General features: G+C 46.7%; 1 protein-coding gene across 1 annotated transcript in view; it reads right to left on the bottom strand.

The window, feature by feature from the left end:
* Positions 1–2,167: 2,167 nt before the first annotated feature.
* Positions 2,168–13,125, bottom strand: part of LOC147120900 (DNA-binding protein RFX6-like) — a 79,282-nt gene continuing 68,324 nt past the window's right edge. The window contains 1 exon segment of the mRNA XM_085977296.1: positions 2,168–3,374. Within this exon segment, the coding sequence (XP_085833422.1) occupies positions 3,211–3,374 (164 nt within the window). The 3' untranslated portion in view covers positions 2,168–3,210.

The raw sequence follows: 13,125 nt of genomic DNA, 5'->3' as shown, positions 1-13,125 counted from the left end.
TCAGCGAGCACAGGGGTGATGGGTGAACGGGACTTGGAGCGAGTTAGGACACGGGCAGCTGAATTTTGGATGACCTCAAGTTTACGTAGGGTAGAATGTGGGAGGCCAGCCAGGAGTGTATTGGAATAGTCAAGTCTAGAGGTAACAAAGGCATGGATGAGGGTTTCAGCAGCAGATGAGCTGAGGCAGGGCGGAGATGGACGAAGTTACAGAGGTGGACATAGGCGGTCTTTGTTATGCTGCGGATATGTGGTCGGAAGCTCATTTCAGGGTCAAATATGACACCAAGGTTGCGAACAGTGTGATTCAGCCTCAGACAGATGTTAGGGAGAGGGATGGAGTCAGGGGCTAGGGAACGGAGTTTGTGGCAGGGACCCAAAACAATGGTTTTGGTCTTCCCAATATTTAATAGGAGAAAATTTCTGCTCATTCAGAACTGGATGTCGGTCAAGCAGTGTGGCAATTTAGAGACTGTGGAGGGGTCTGGAAGTGAGGTAGAGCTGGGTGTCATCGGCGTACATGTGGAAACTGACGCTGTGTTTTCGGATGATGTCGCCAAGGGGCAACATGTAGATAAGAAATAGGAGTTGGCCAAGGATAGATCCTTGGGGGACACCAGAGGTAACATAGAAACATAGAAACATAGAGATAGGAACAGGAGTAGGCCATTCGGCCCTTCGAGCCTGCTCCGCCATTCAATGAGATCATGGCTGATCTTCGTCTGAGATCTTAGCTGATCTTACCAGTTCAGTACCCCGTCCCCGCCTTTTCTCCGTAACCCTTAATCCCCTTAGCCTTCAGAAATATATCCAATTCTCTCTTGAAAATATTTATTGAATTAGCCTTCACAGCCCTCTGTGGCAGGGAATTCCACAGGCTCACCACTCTTTGAGTGAAGAAATTCTTCCTCATCTCTGTTTTAAATGATTTGCCCGCTATTTTTAGACTGTGGCCCCTGGTTCTGTGCTCCCCTGCCATTGGAAACATTCTCTCTGAATTCAGCCTGTCCAGGCCTGCCATAATTTTATATGTTTCGATGAGATCCCCTCTCAATCTTCTAAACTCCAGTGAGTACAAGCCCAAACTATTCAATCTCTCCTCGTAGGTCATTCCCGCCATTCCAGGTATCAGCCTGGTGAATCGCCGCTGCACTCTTTCCATGGCAAGAACATCCTTCCGCAGATGGGGCGACCAAAACTGTACACAATACTCCAGATGCGGTCTCACCAGCACTTTGTACAGCTGTAGTAAGGTATCCCTATTCCTATACTCGAACCCCCTTGATATGAAGGCCAACATACCATTTGCCTTCTTAATCGCCTGTTGCACCTGCATGCTCTCCTTCAGTGACTGGTGCACAAGAACACCCAGGTCCCTCTGCACTTCCCCATCTCCCAATCTATTGCCATTTAGATAATAATCTACCCTCCTGTTTTTACCCCCAAAGTGGATAACCTCGCATTTATCCACATTATAGTGCATCTGCCACGTATCCGCCCATTCCCCCAACCTGTCCAAATCGCACTGTAGCCTCCTGACATCCTCATCAGAGCCCACCCCTCCTCCTAGTTTAGTGTCGTCAGCGAATTTGGAAATATTGCATCCAATTCCCTGATCCAGATCATTTATATATATTGTGAACAGCTGGGGTCCCAGGACAGATCCTTGCGGCACCCCGCTGGTCACTGCCTGCCACTCCGAAAACGAGCCGTTTATTCCAACTCTCTGTTTTCTATCCGCCAGCCAGTTCTCTATCCACGTTAATACTTTGCCCCCAATCCCATGAGCCTTAATTTTGCAGGGAGTGGGAAAATAAGCCATTGCAGGTGATTCTCTGGCTACGATTAGATAGATAAGAATTGAACCACGGAACTCATAGAAACTTACAGCACAGAAGGAGGCCATTCGGCCATCGTGTCTGTTTCGGCCGAAAAAGAGCTATCCAGCCGAATCCCACTTTCCAGCTCTTGGTCCGTAGTTCTGTACATTTTAAATGCGATGAAGGTTTCTGCCTCTACCACCCTTTCAGACAGTGAGTTCCAGACCCCCACCACCCACTGGGTGAAAAAAGTTCTCCTCAACTCCCCTCTAATGCTTCTACCAATTACTTTAAATCTGTGCCCCCCCCCCGCCCCGCCCTGGTTATTGACCTCTCTGCTAAGGGAAGTAGGTCGTTCCTATCCACTCTATCTAGGCCCTTCATAAATTTTCCCTGTTCTGAGGTCCATGGAAAGAATGAGGTAAGTGTAGACAATGGTGCGACGGGTCTGTATTCCAACAGAGTGAGTGTGCAGGGAGGAGGGAGAACGTGTAGGGCGGTGTATTTGGAGTCTCGGGAAACAAGAGAGCAAAATTCAGGAACCGCTTAGAGGAGTAATGACCACAGTAATACTGCTTTAATAGAGAGTGAAAGAGAGAGGGAGAGAAGTTGCAATGGGAAAAGAAAGGTTATTAAATGACAATTACCTTCCCACATAAAATGAAACATAGAAACATAGAAGATAGGAGCAGGAGTAGGCCATTCGGCCCCTCGAGCCTGCTCCGCCATTTAATGAGATCATGGCTGATCATCAAAATTCAGTACCCTGTCCCTGCTTTCTCCCCATATCCCTTGATCCCCTTAGCCTTAAGAAATATATCTAACTCCTTCTTGAATATATTTAATAAGTTGGCTTCAACTGCCTTGTGTGGTAGAGAATTCCACAGGTTCACCACTCTCTGGGTGAAGAAATTCCTCCTCATCTCAGTCCTAAATGGCTTACCCCTTATCCTTAGACTGTGACCCCTGGTTCTGGACTCCCCCACCATCGGGAACATCCTTCCTGCATCTAATCTGTCTAGTCCTGTTAGAATTTTATAAGTTTCAATGAGATCCCCTCTCATTCTTCTAAACTCTAGCGAATATAAGCCTAATCGACCCAATCTCTCTTCATATGTCATGCCTGCCATCCCAGGTATCAGTCTGGTGAATCTTCGCTGCACTCCCTCCATGGCAAGAACATCCTTCCTCAGATAAGGCGACCAAAACTGCACACAATACTCAAGGTGTGGTCTCACCAAGGCCCTGTACAACTGCAGCAAGACAAACCCTCAGCAATGAGCCAACAGCTGAAGTTCAAAGGAAACAGGAATCCACTTGATCAGTAAGACTGCATGTTGGAGCCTGTTATTCCGAGTGTGGCTTGACTTGGCTCTGTGCAGGGAAAGGTTTCAGGGATACTGACTGAAGTACAGGGCAGCTCCTGAGGTGTTTGCAGGGTATGGCTCGGTGCGGCAATTAGTCAGACACTGAGCGCGGCTCGATGGCGGGCAGGGCCTGAGCTCCGTGTAGTTGGCACTGTGAAGAGCCCTCGATATCACCGTACCACAAGAATCTGTAAGGAGGAATAACAATGAGAAGGAGATTGTTTTAACTGTTTAATCAACCAAGTGTCTTCCCTCCTCTCCTGAATCTGGTGCCCGTGAACTTGGGGTACCGTTTCCCCAGGTATCCGAAGGCCTCCATATTCGGGACAGGCTCCTGGCGGTATTCCAGCCTACACCAAGGAGCCCACCTGGGTTTGGGCGGGAAGGTGGTTGCCGCAGATCTCAGCGGTAGAGCGGAATCGGCTGTTGAAGTGGAGTCCCTTTTTTAATACTTAATTTGGGTTTGTCCCTTAGTGCAGTTCATCGCTCTGCAATTGAATGCACTCCGGGAGGGGATGGGGGACCTTTGAAAATATAAATGGCCCCCACAACCATAGCAAAGCTAAATGGCAGTTAACAGGCCGGCGTCCATTTCCTTCAGTGTTGCTATGACAGTATGGGGGGGGGGGGGAGACGGTAGAATAGTGGTCTGGACTATTTTCTGCTCCCACCCACTTAAGATCTATTGAGAACCCAGTAGATTGGGAGAGGAAAGCCCTTTCCCCAGTACAAGTATCAAACATTCCTAGATCAGATACACTGCAGATTGATACACAGTAAAGGTCCCTCTACTCTACTCTAAGAAGGGAATCAAGGAATGTGGGGATCGGGCGGGAAGGTGGAGTTGAGGTAGATCAGCCATGATCTTATTGAATGGCGGAGCAGGCTCGAGGGCTCCTGCTCCTATTTCTTATGTTCTTATAACAATGTGCTTAAGCCCAATATCAGAAGACCATTCTCTGTACCACTGTGATAATTTTCCATTTCTAACACCAGCCACTCTGTGGACACCACGGCGACGTTTGTTTGGTGTTGCGAGCCCGTGTCCCATTGGAACTAGATTGAGACTGGCCCAAACCCATTTCACTTCGCACTCCTTAAGGCCAACAGACACAGCAAACCTTCATCCCAGCAATCTCCACTGGATTTGAACACAAAACGCAAGAGGTGAAAGGCCACTGCGCCACCAACCACTTGTCTTCATACGAAGAAACCGGTGCAAAAACTCACACAATGGTATCTAAATCTGGATCAATGTGTGCTTTCCCTGCGATCCAGGACTCTAGAGGACTGTCAGCTATTCTTCAGCTCCAAAGCTCGACAGATGGTCGGGGAGATTTGATATGAACCCACTCCTGCATGCTTGGAAGGTGTGTTCAAAATGCCCAGCCATGCAAGTTCATAGGTGAGCACCCCGTGACCAGACTGTCTGGATGTCCACCTCAGAAGGATGACATCTACCCTGCTTCTTTCTGGAAGTGAGTTTACCTCAAAACCCCCCAATTAGCACTGGAAATATGAGACAATCTAGCCAGATGAAAACTGGTGAGATATTGCTAATAACGGAGCTGGTGTCTTGGACAACATTTATTCCACAACCAACATCACTAAAAGCAGATAATTTGGTCATTAACCACTTTGTTGGGTTTTTTTTAGCCTCGCTGTGCCCAAATTGGCTTGTTTCCCCGCATTACAACAGTGGCTACACTACAAAAGTCCTTCATTGACTGTGAAGCACTTTGGGGCGTTCTGAGGACATGAAAGGTGCTATATGAACATGAGTTTGTTGTTTATTCAGTATATATAGGCCTGGGAGAAAGTCTGGTGATGACACACCAGAATGATGCCTGGGTCGAAGGGAGTAAGCTCTGGTGAAAGACTGGGTAAACTTTGGTAATATTCTCTGGCGATGAGGAGGTTAAGGATATTTAAGCTATGGAAGGGAGTTGACAAGGCAGCTAGGGAATGCCTCTCTCTTTTAGTAGGGGGCAATCCAGAAGAAGGGGGATGCAATCTTAAAAGTAGAACTGGTTAAGAACAAATCCAGGAACATAGGAACAGGAGGAATGCCATTTAGCCCCTCGAGCCTGTTCCGCCATTTAATGAGATCATGGCTGATCTGTGACCTAACTCCATTTGCCCCATATCCCTTAATACCTTTGGTTAACAATAATCTATCATAGAAACATAGAAACATAGAAGATAGAAGCAGGAGTAGGCCATTTGGCCCTTCGAGCTTGCTCCGCCATTCAATGAGATCATGGCTGATCATCCAAATTCAGTATCCTGTCCCTGCCTTCTCCCCATATCCCTTGATCCCTTTAGCCTTAAGAAATATATCCAACTCTTTTTTGAATATATTTAATGAACTGGCCTCCACCGCCCTCTGTGGCAGAGAATTCCACAGGTTCACCACTCTCTGGGTGAAGAAATTCCTCCTCATTTCAGTCCTAAATGGCTTACCCCTTATCCTTAGACTATGACCCCTGGTTCTGGACTCCCCGGCCATCAGAAACATCCTTCCTGCATCTAGTCTGTCCAGGCCTGACAGAATTTTATAGGTTTCAATGAGATCCCCTCTCAATCTTCTAAACTCCAGTGAGTATAAGCCCAATCAACACAATCTCTCCTCATACGTCATTCCTGCCATCCCAGGTATCAGCCTGGTGAATCTTCGCTGCACTCCTTCCATGGCAAGAACGTCCTTCCTCAGGTAAGGCGACCAAAACTGCACACAATACTTAAGGTGCGGTCTCACCAAGGCCCTGTACAACTGTAGCAAGACATCCTTGTTCCTGTACTCGAACCCTCTTGCTATGAAGGCCAACATACCATTTGCCTTCTTAACCGCCTGCTGCACCTGCATGCTTACCTTCAGCGACTGGTGCACAAGAACACCCAGGTCTCTTTGCACTTCCCCTTCTCCCAATCTATTGCCATTCAAATAATAATCTGCCTTCCTGTTTTTGCCACCAAAGTGGATAACCTCACATTTATCCACATTATAGTGCATTTGCCATGTTTCTGCCCAATCACCCAATCTGTCCAAATCGTACTGGAGATTTAAAATTAACAATTGATCTAGCATCAACTGCTGTTTGCAGAAGAGAGTTCCAAACTTCTACCACCCTTTGTGTGTAGAAGTGTTTCCTAATTTCACTCCTGAAAGGCCTGGTTTTATTTTTTAGACTATGTCCCCTAGTCCTAGAATCCCCAACCAGCGGAAATAGTTCCTATGTACCTTATCAGTTCCACTTAATATCTTGAAAACTTCGATCAAATCAACCCTTAACCTTCTAAATTTCAGGGAATACAACCCTAATTTGTGTAATCTCTCCTCGTAACTTAACCCTTGAAGTCCGGGTATCATTCTGGTAAACCTACGCTGCACTCCCTCCGAGGCCAATATATCCTTCCTACGGTGTGGTGCCCAGAACTGCTCACAGTGCTCCAGGTGTGGTCTAACCAGGGTTTTGTACAGCTGCAGCATAACTTCTACCCCCTTGTACTCTAGTCCTCCAAATATAAAGCCCAACATTCCATTAGCCTTTTTGATTATTTTCTGCACCTGTCCATGACATTTTAGTGATCTATGTATGTGGAACCCCAAGTCTCTTTGGACCTCCACTGTAAACATTTCTTCACACAAAGGGGATGTGAGAATGCAGAATGCACTGTCCTGGATGGCCAATCAATAGACTTATTTAAAAGGAAGATATTTCGGGAACGCGCTGCCTAGAAAGAGCGGTGGAAGCAGATTCAGTAATAACTTTCAAAAGGGAATCAGATAGATACTTGAAAAGGAAAAATTTGCAGGGCTATGGGGAAAGAGCAGGGGGGGAGTGGGACTAATTGGAGAGCCCTTTCAAAGAGCCGGCACAGGCACGATGGGCCGAATGGCCTCCTTCTGTTCTTACAAGAATTCAGATATTAAGAGGGATGAGCCTTTAGTGGCCTGTTCTCATTCTTGGCCTTTCTTGTGTTGCAATCCTTTGAGTGATTATAGGGTTAAAAGAAAGATAATACCAAACACTGAACTGCAGGCACAGGGTGCGGTTTGGGTGGAGTGAAGTATTTTAGCCAGTTACACTCATACAAAAATTTAAAAATAAGAAGTAGGCAGGGGGCTGAGAGATGGGAGGGGGTGGGGCGAGACGTGTCAGACTCCCCCCTGATGATTCAGTGGGTGACTGCAGAGCCCAGTCCTGGTTTTGTGCAGAGTTGGATGATCGATGTTGGGATATTGGTGGGTGGGGCCCCTACAGGTAGCCTCAGAGAGGGGGGAAAAAAAAGTCATCCAGGGTAGGTTTAGTTGCACAACATAATTTCAGTTTCGGTTGTGAATTTTTTTCATTGTTACAGGAAACTTTCGATTAACCGGCCCCTAAATAACCGGAACGCTCTATCCACCGGCAAAATTCAGGAGTCGGTTCAGGTAACTTTTTTTACTTTTAGTTACTTTTTTTACTCCATGTGTTGCTGTGCAAGGGTGTAGCTGAAGCTGTTGCTAAGCTACAGAGACGCTTGCAACTTGTGCCGATTGTTTTGAAGCGTTGGGTTTGTTGCTTTATACGGAGCTCTGAGCTCCGTATCTTTTACTATAGCGTTCGGTTATCCGGAATTATTGATGAACCGGCAACATGTCGGTCCCGTCGGTGCCGGATACCAGAAAGTTTCCTGTAGTTTTGAATGCACTGTCCCCAGTTGGCGAATCAATGGATGAGAAAGGAAGGAAGGAAGAAACTTACATTTATATAGCGCCTTTCACAACCTCAGGACATCCCAAAGCGCTTCACTGCCAATGAGGTACTTTTGAAGTGTAGCCACTGCTAATGTAGGAAAAGCAGCAGCCAATTTGCGCACAGCAAGCTCCCACAAACAGCAATGAAATAAATAACCAGTTCATCTGCTTTAGGTGTCTATTTGAGGGATAAAGATTAGCCAGGCCTCCAGGGAGAGCTGAAATAACAACAGAAAACGCTGGAAAAACTCAGCAGGCCCAGGCAACATCCGTGGAGAGAGAAATAGAGTCAACGCTTCAGGTCAAAACCCTTCATCAGAACTGAGAAAAAAGCAGGAAATGGAACAGATTAAAAAGCAAGTTTGGGGGCTGGGAAATGGGGGAGGGGATGAAAGAACAAAAGGGAAGGTCTGAGAGGTGAAGAGACATTAAGAGATATTCAAGACGAGACGAGATGGTAATAGGACAGGTAAAGAGACAAAGGATGGCTCTGGATGAAGTGTGAAATGCATTGGCAGAGTGAGAGACAGCTGCCATGTGGGAGAGATTCCCCTGCCCTTCTTTGAAATAGTGCCGTGGGATCTTTTTATGTCCACGGTATGAATGAATCTCCGGTTAAGTTGGAAGATACAGATTCTTACGGACAGGAGTCTGAATCCAAGTAACGCACAATACTTTTTTTTGGACTGTTGCTGAGGTGGAGCTATGCGTAATGTGCCCTGTCCTTTTAAGGGCAAGAAGTCTATAATTGTTATGAACAGGCACATCTTGGGATCAGTTAGACTCTAGTTGCTCTTCGGCATATCCTGAGACTTAACTTAGACGATTATTTCTATAGCTGGGGAAGTTCCTCCATAGATTGGCACCTGGCTATTATCCAAAGACACATACTTAAATGCAAGCTCTCTCAAGGCATGGCTGACAGTGAGCTGGAGGTCCTGGAGTTGCAAGGGAGGAGGGGCACTGGGGGTGTGGGAATGGAGATTTACAGGTCCGCTGCAAGGATTTGGAAAGAAGCTTGTAAAGAGATCTCCTCAGAGACAGTTGAAGTAAAATAAAAATGTAATTGCTACTTGGAAATGTGTTTTTCCTCAGGCACTGCAGGTACTGAAATAAATACATTTTGCTCCCCTCACGAACCACAATTACATAGGTAAATAAATCTGCGCATGCCTCACAGGGATAAGCAGCTCTTTACCCGGGATATCAAATGGGACTTTAAGGCGTTGGTGACAGCCAAGAAATATTACACTAAAGGAAAGATTAAAATGCTTTTTTCCCCTCTTTAATCACATATCTCTGCAGCAGGCCTTGGCATTCCTAAACCGTTCTGCTCAAACAACCATGTTTAAAAGCAGCACCTCAAGCGAAGAGAGTTTAAAATCTTACTGGTTCCCATCCATTCCTCATCACTATCCTGCTGTGAGTCCACGTGCGTGAATGTCAGGTCACGTGTTCCGATGTGATTTCATAGAAACATAGAAACATAGAAGATAGGAGCAGGAGTAGGCCATTCGGCCCCTCGAGCCTGCTCCTCCATTCAATGAGATCATGGCTGATCATCCAAATTCAGTACCCGGTCCCTGCCTTCTCCCCATATCCCATGATCCCTTTAGCCTTAAGAAATATATTTAATGAACTGGCCTCCACCGCCCTCTGTGGCAGAGAATTCCACAGGTTCACCACTCTCTGGGTGAAGAAATTCCTCCTCATCTCAGTCCTAAATGGCTTACCCCTTATCCTTAGACTATGACCCCTGGTTCTGGACTCCCCAGCCATCGGAAACATCCTTCCTGCATCTAGTCTGTCCAGGCCTGACAGAATTTTATAGGTTTCGATGAGATCCCCTCTCAATCTTCTAAACTCCAGTGAGTATAAGCCCAATCGACACAATCCCTCCTCATACGTCATTCCTGCCATCCCAGGTATCAATCTGGTGAATCTTCGCTGCACTCCTTCCATGGCAAGAACGTCCTTCCTCAGATAAGGTGACCAAAACTGCACACAATACTCAAGGTGCGGTCTCACCAAGGCCCTGTACAACTGCAGCAAGACATCCTTGTTCCTGTACTCAAACCCTCTCGCTACGAAGGCCAACATACCATTTGCCTTCTTAACCGCCTGCTGCACCTGCATGCTTACCTTCAGCGACTGGTGCACAAGAACACCCAGGTCTCTTTGCACTTCCCCTTCTCCCAATCTATTGCCATTCAAATAATAATCTGCCTTCCTGTTTTTGCCACCAAAGTGGATAACCTCACATTTATCCACATTATAGTTTCTGCCCAATCACCCAACCTGTCCAAATCGTACTGGAGTTTCAGGACATCCTCCTCACAGCATACCCTCCCACCCAGCTTTTTGTCGTCTGCAAATTTGGAGATATTACATCCAATTCCCTCATCCAGATCATTAATTTCACCCCCCCCCCCCCCCTCTCCCGCAATCAATTGGCCTGCTACTTTCCAAGCTCACACATTCAGGATAGCCACTTGGTCAAGGCACCAGAGGGACTGCAGAGCGAGTCAGCACCTTCAGGAGGAGGAAAGAAAGAACTTGCATTTCTATCGCACCTTTCTCGACCTCAGGATGTCCCAAAGCGCCTTACAGCCAATGAAGTACTTTTTGAAGTGGGGTCACTGTTGTAATGTAGGAAACGCTGCAGCCAATTTGCGCACAGCAAGGTCCCACAAACAGCAATGAGATAATGGCCAGATACATAATCTGTTTCAGTGATGCTGGTGGAGGGATAAATATTGGCCGCCACACCAGGGATAACGAAGGTTCACGGGATTGATTCCTGGGATGGCGGGACTGTCGTATGAGAAGAGATTGAGTAACTAGGCCTGTATTCTCTTGAATTCCGAAGAATGAGAGGGGATCTCATTGAAGCATACAAAATTATTACAGGGCTTGATAGGGTGGATGCTGGGAGAATGTTTCCCTTGGCTGGGGAGTCTAGAACCAGGGGCCACAGCCTCAGGATAAAGGGTAGGCCATTCAGGACTGAGATGAGAAGAAATTTCTTCACACAGAGGGTGGTGAATCTTTGGAATTCTCTACCCCAGAGGGCTGTGGAGGCTCAGTCATTGGGTATATTCAGAACAGAAGTCAATAGATTTCTGACTAGTAAGGGCATCAAGGGATATGGCGATAAGGCTGGTGAATGGAGTTGAGGCAGAAGATCAGCCATGATCTTGTTGAATGGCAGAGCAGGCTCGAAGGGCCGAATGGCCTACTCCTGCTCCTATTTCTTATGTTCTTATGTTCTTATAACTCTCTTGCTCCTCTTTGAATAGTGCCTGTTATAAATCTCATCATCAAGAAACTACTTATGAAATAATGCTGGATGGCCAGCTGGTGGCGCTGTCCAAGGAGTATAAATACTCGGGCGTGGGCCCAGCTTCCCAGGGACATTTTGTAAGACAAGGAACTAGTGAAGTACAACTAGACCTCCATGTTCTGAAACAAGTTGATTAAAGCCTTGCTTTATGCTCAAACCAAATGTGTAGTGAGTTTTATTACGTCAGTGCCATGGGATCTTTTACATCCACCTGAGAGAGCAGACGGGGCCTCGGTTTAACGTCTCAGCCGAAAGATGGCACCTCCGACAGTGCAGCACTCTCTCAGTACTGCACTGGAGCGTCAGCCTAGATTTTGTGCTCAAGTCTCTGGAGCGGGACTTGAACCCATGCCCTCCTGACTCAGAGGTGAGGGTGCTACCCACTGAGGACTGAGACTATGGAGGGTGGGGAGATGTGAACCAGTACCATGCAGTTAATCCTCAACACAAAATGGAGCTTCACAATGTTTGATATAACAAGTATCCCAGTGACAAGGCACCAAGCTCCAACATGCACTGTGGGCAGATCGCAATGGAAAATTTCCTACCCAGCCTGTTACCTACGGAAGAATCAGCCTGGGGGGGGTGACAGAGCAACCTATGGGCTGCTATTGCTGTGAAGCCAGACTGGCAGTTCTGTGATAGACACTCAACAACAACAACTTGTATTTATATAGCGCCTTTAACGTAGTAAAACGTCCCAAGGTGCTGCACAGGAGTATTTTATAAGACAAAAAATTTGACACCGAGCCACATAAGGATAAATTAGGGCAGGTAACCAAAAGCTTGGTCAAAGAGGTAATTTTTAAGGAGCGACTTAAAGGAGGAAAGAGCGGTAGCGAGGCGGACAGGTTTAGGCAGGGAATTCCAGAGCTTAGGGCCGAGACAACAGAAGGCACGGCCGCCAAAAGTTGAGCAATTATAATCAGGGATGCTCAAGAGGGCAGAATTAGAGGAGTGCAGATATCTCGGGGGGGGGGGGTGTTGTGGGGCTGTAATTTCAATTGTAAGCTTCAAAGCATTGTTAGTTTCAAACGCCACGGTCATGTATGAAGCAGGATGAAGTTTATTGTCTTATGTTTTCAATTATTCAGCTTGGAATATTAGAGTGTGTCAGTGTAGTAATGGAAAGGACTATAATATTCATTGATACACAATGGCCGTGAGTAAGGGGAATAACCTTGGAGACTGGTTGGGCCTCAGCTGGAGTATTGTGTCCAATTCTGGGCACCGCACCTTAGGAAGGATGTCAAGGCCTTGGAGAGGGCGCGGAAGAGATTTACTAGAATGGTGCCAGGGATGAGGGACTTTAGTTATGTGCAGAGACTGGAGACATTCTGCTCTTCTCTCCGACGGGATTTCCGTTTGTCTCTTCGACCTTGTTCATCTTCATTGCTTTCTGTTTCCCGTCCAGTTCTGACAAAGGGTCACAGACCTGAAGCGTTAACTCTGTTTTTCTCTCTCCACGGATGCTGCCTGACCTGCTGAGTGTTTCCAGCAATTTTTTGTCGTTATTACTGGAGAAGCTGGGGTTGTCCTCCCTAGCGCAGAGAAGGTTAAGAGGAGATTTGATAGAGGTGTTCAAAATCATGAACGGTTTTGATAGAGTAATTAAGGTGAAACTGTTTCCAGTGGCAGAGGGTCGGTGACCAGAGGACACAGGTTTAAGGTGATTGGCAAAAGAACCAGAGGCGAGATGCGGAAACATTTTTTTACGCGGCGAATTGTGATCTGGAATGCGCTGCTTGATAGGGCGGTGGAAGCAGATTCAGTAGTAACTTTCAAAAGGGACTTGGATAAATACTCGAAGGGAAAAAAATTTACAGGGCTCCGGGGAAAAGAGCAGGGGAGTGGG

Source organism: Somniosus microcephalus, chromosome 3, assembly GCF_052327205.1.
Source record: "Somniosus microcephalus isolate GS21.2 chromosome 3, FLI_Smic_1.0, whole genome shotgun sequence".
Taxonomy (NCBI): Eukaryota; Metazoa; Chordata; class Chondrichthyes; order Squaliformes; family Somniosidae; genus Somniosus; species Somniosus microcephalus.
The sequence above is the reverse complement of the archived record's forward strand: the minus strand, read 5'-3'. Positions and strand labels throughout refer to the sequence as shown.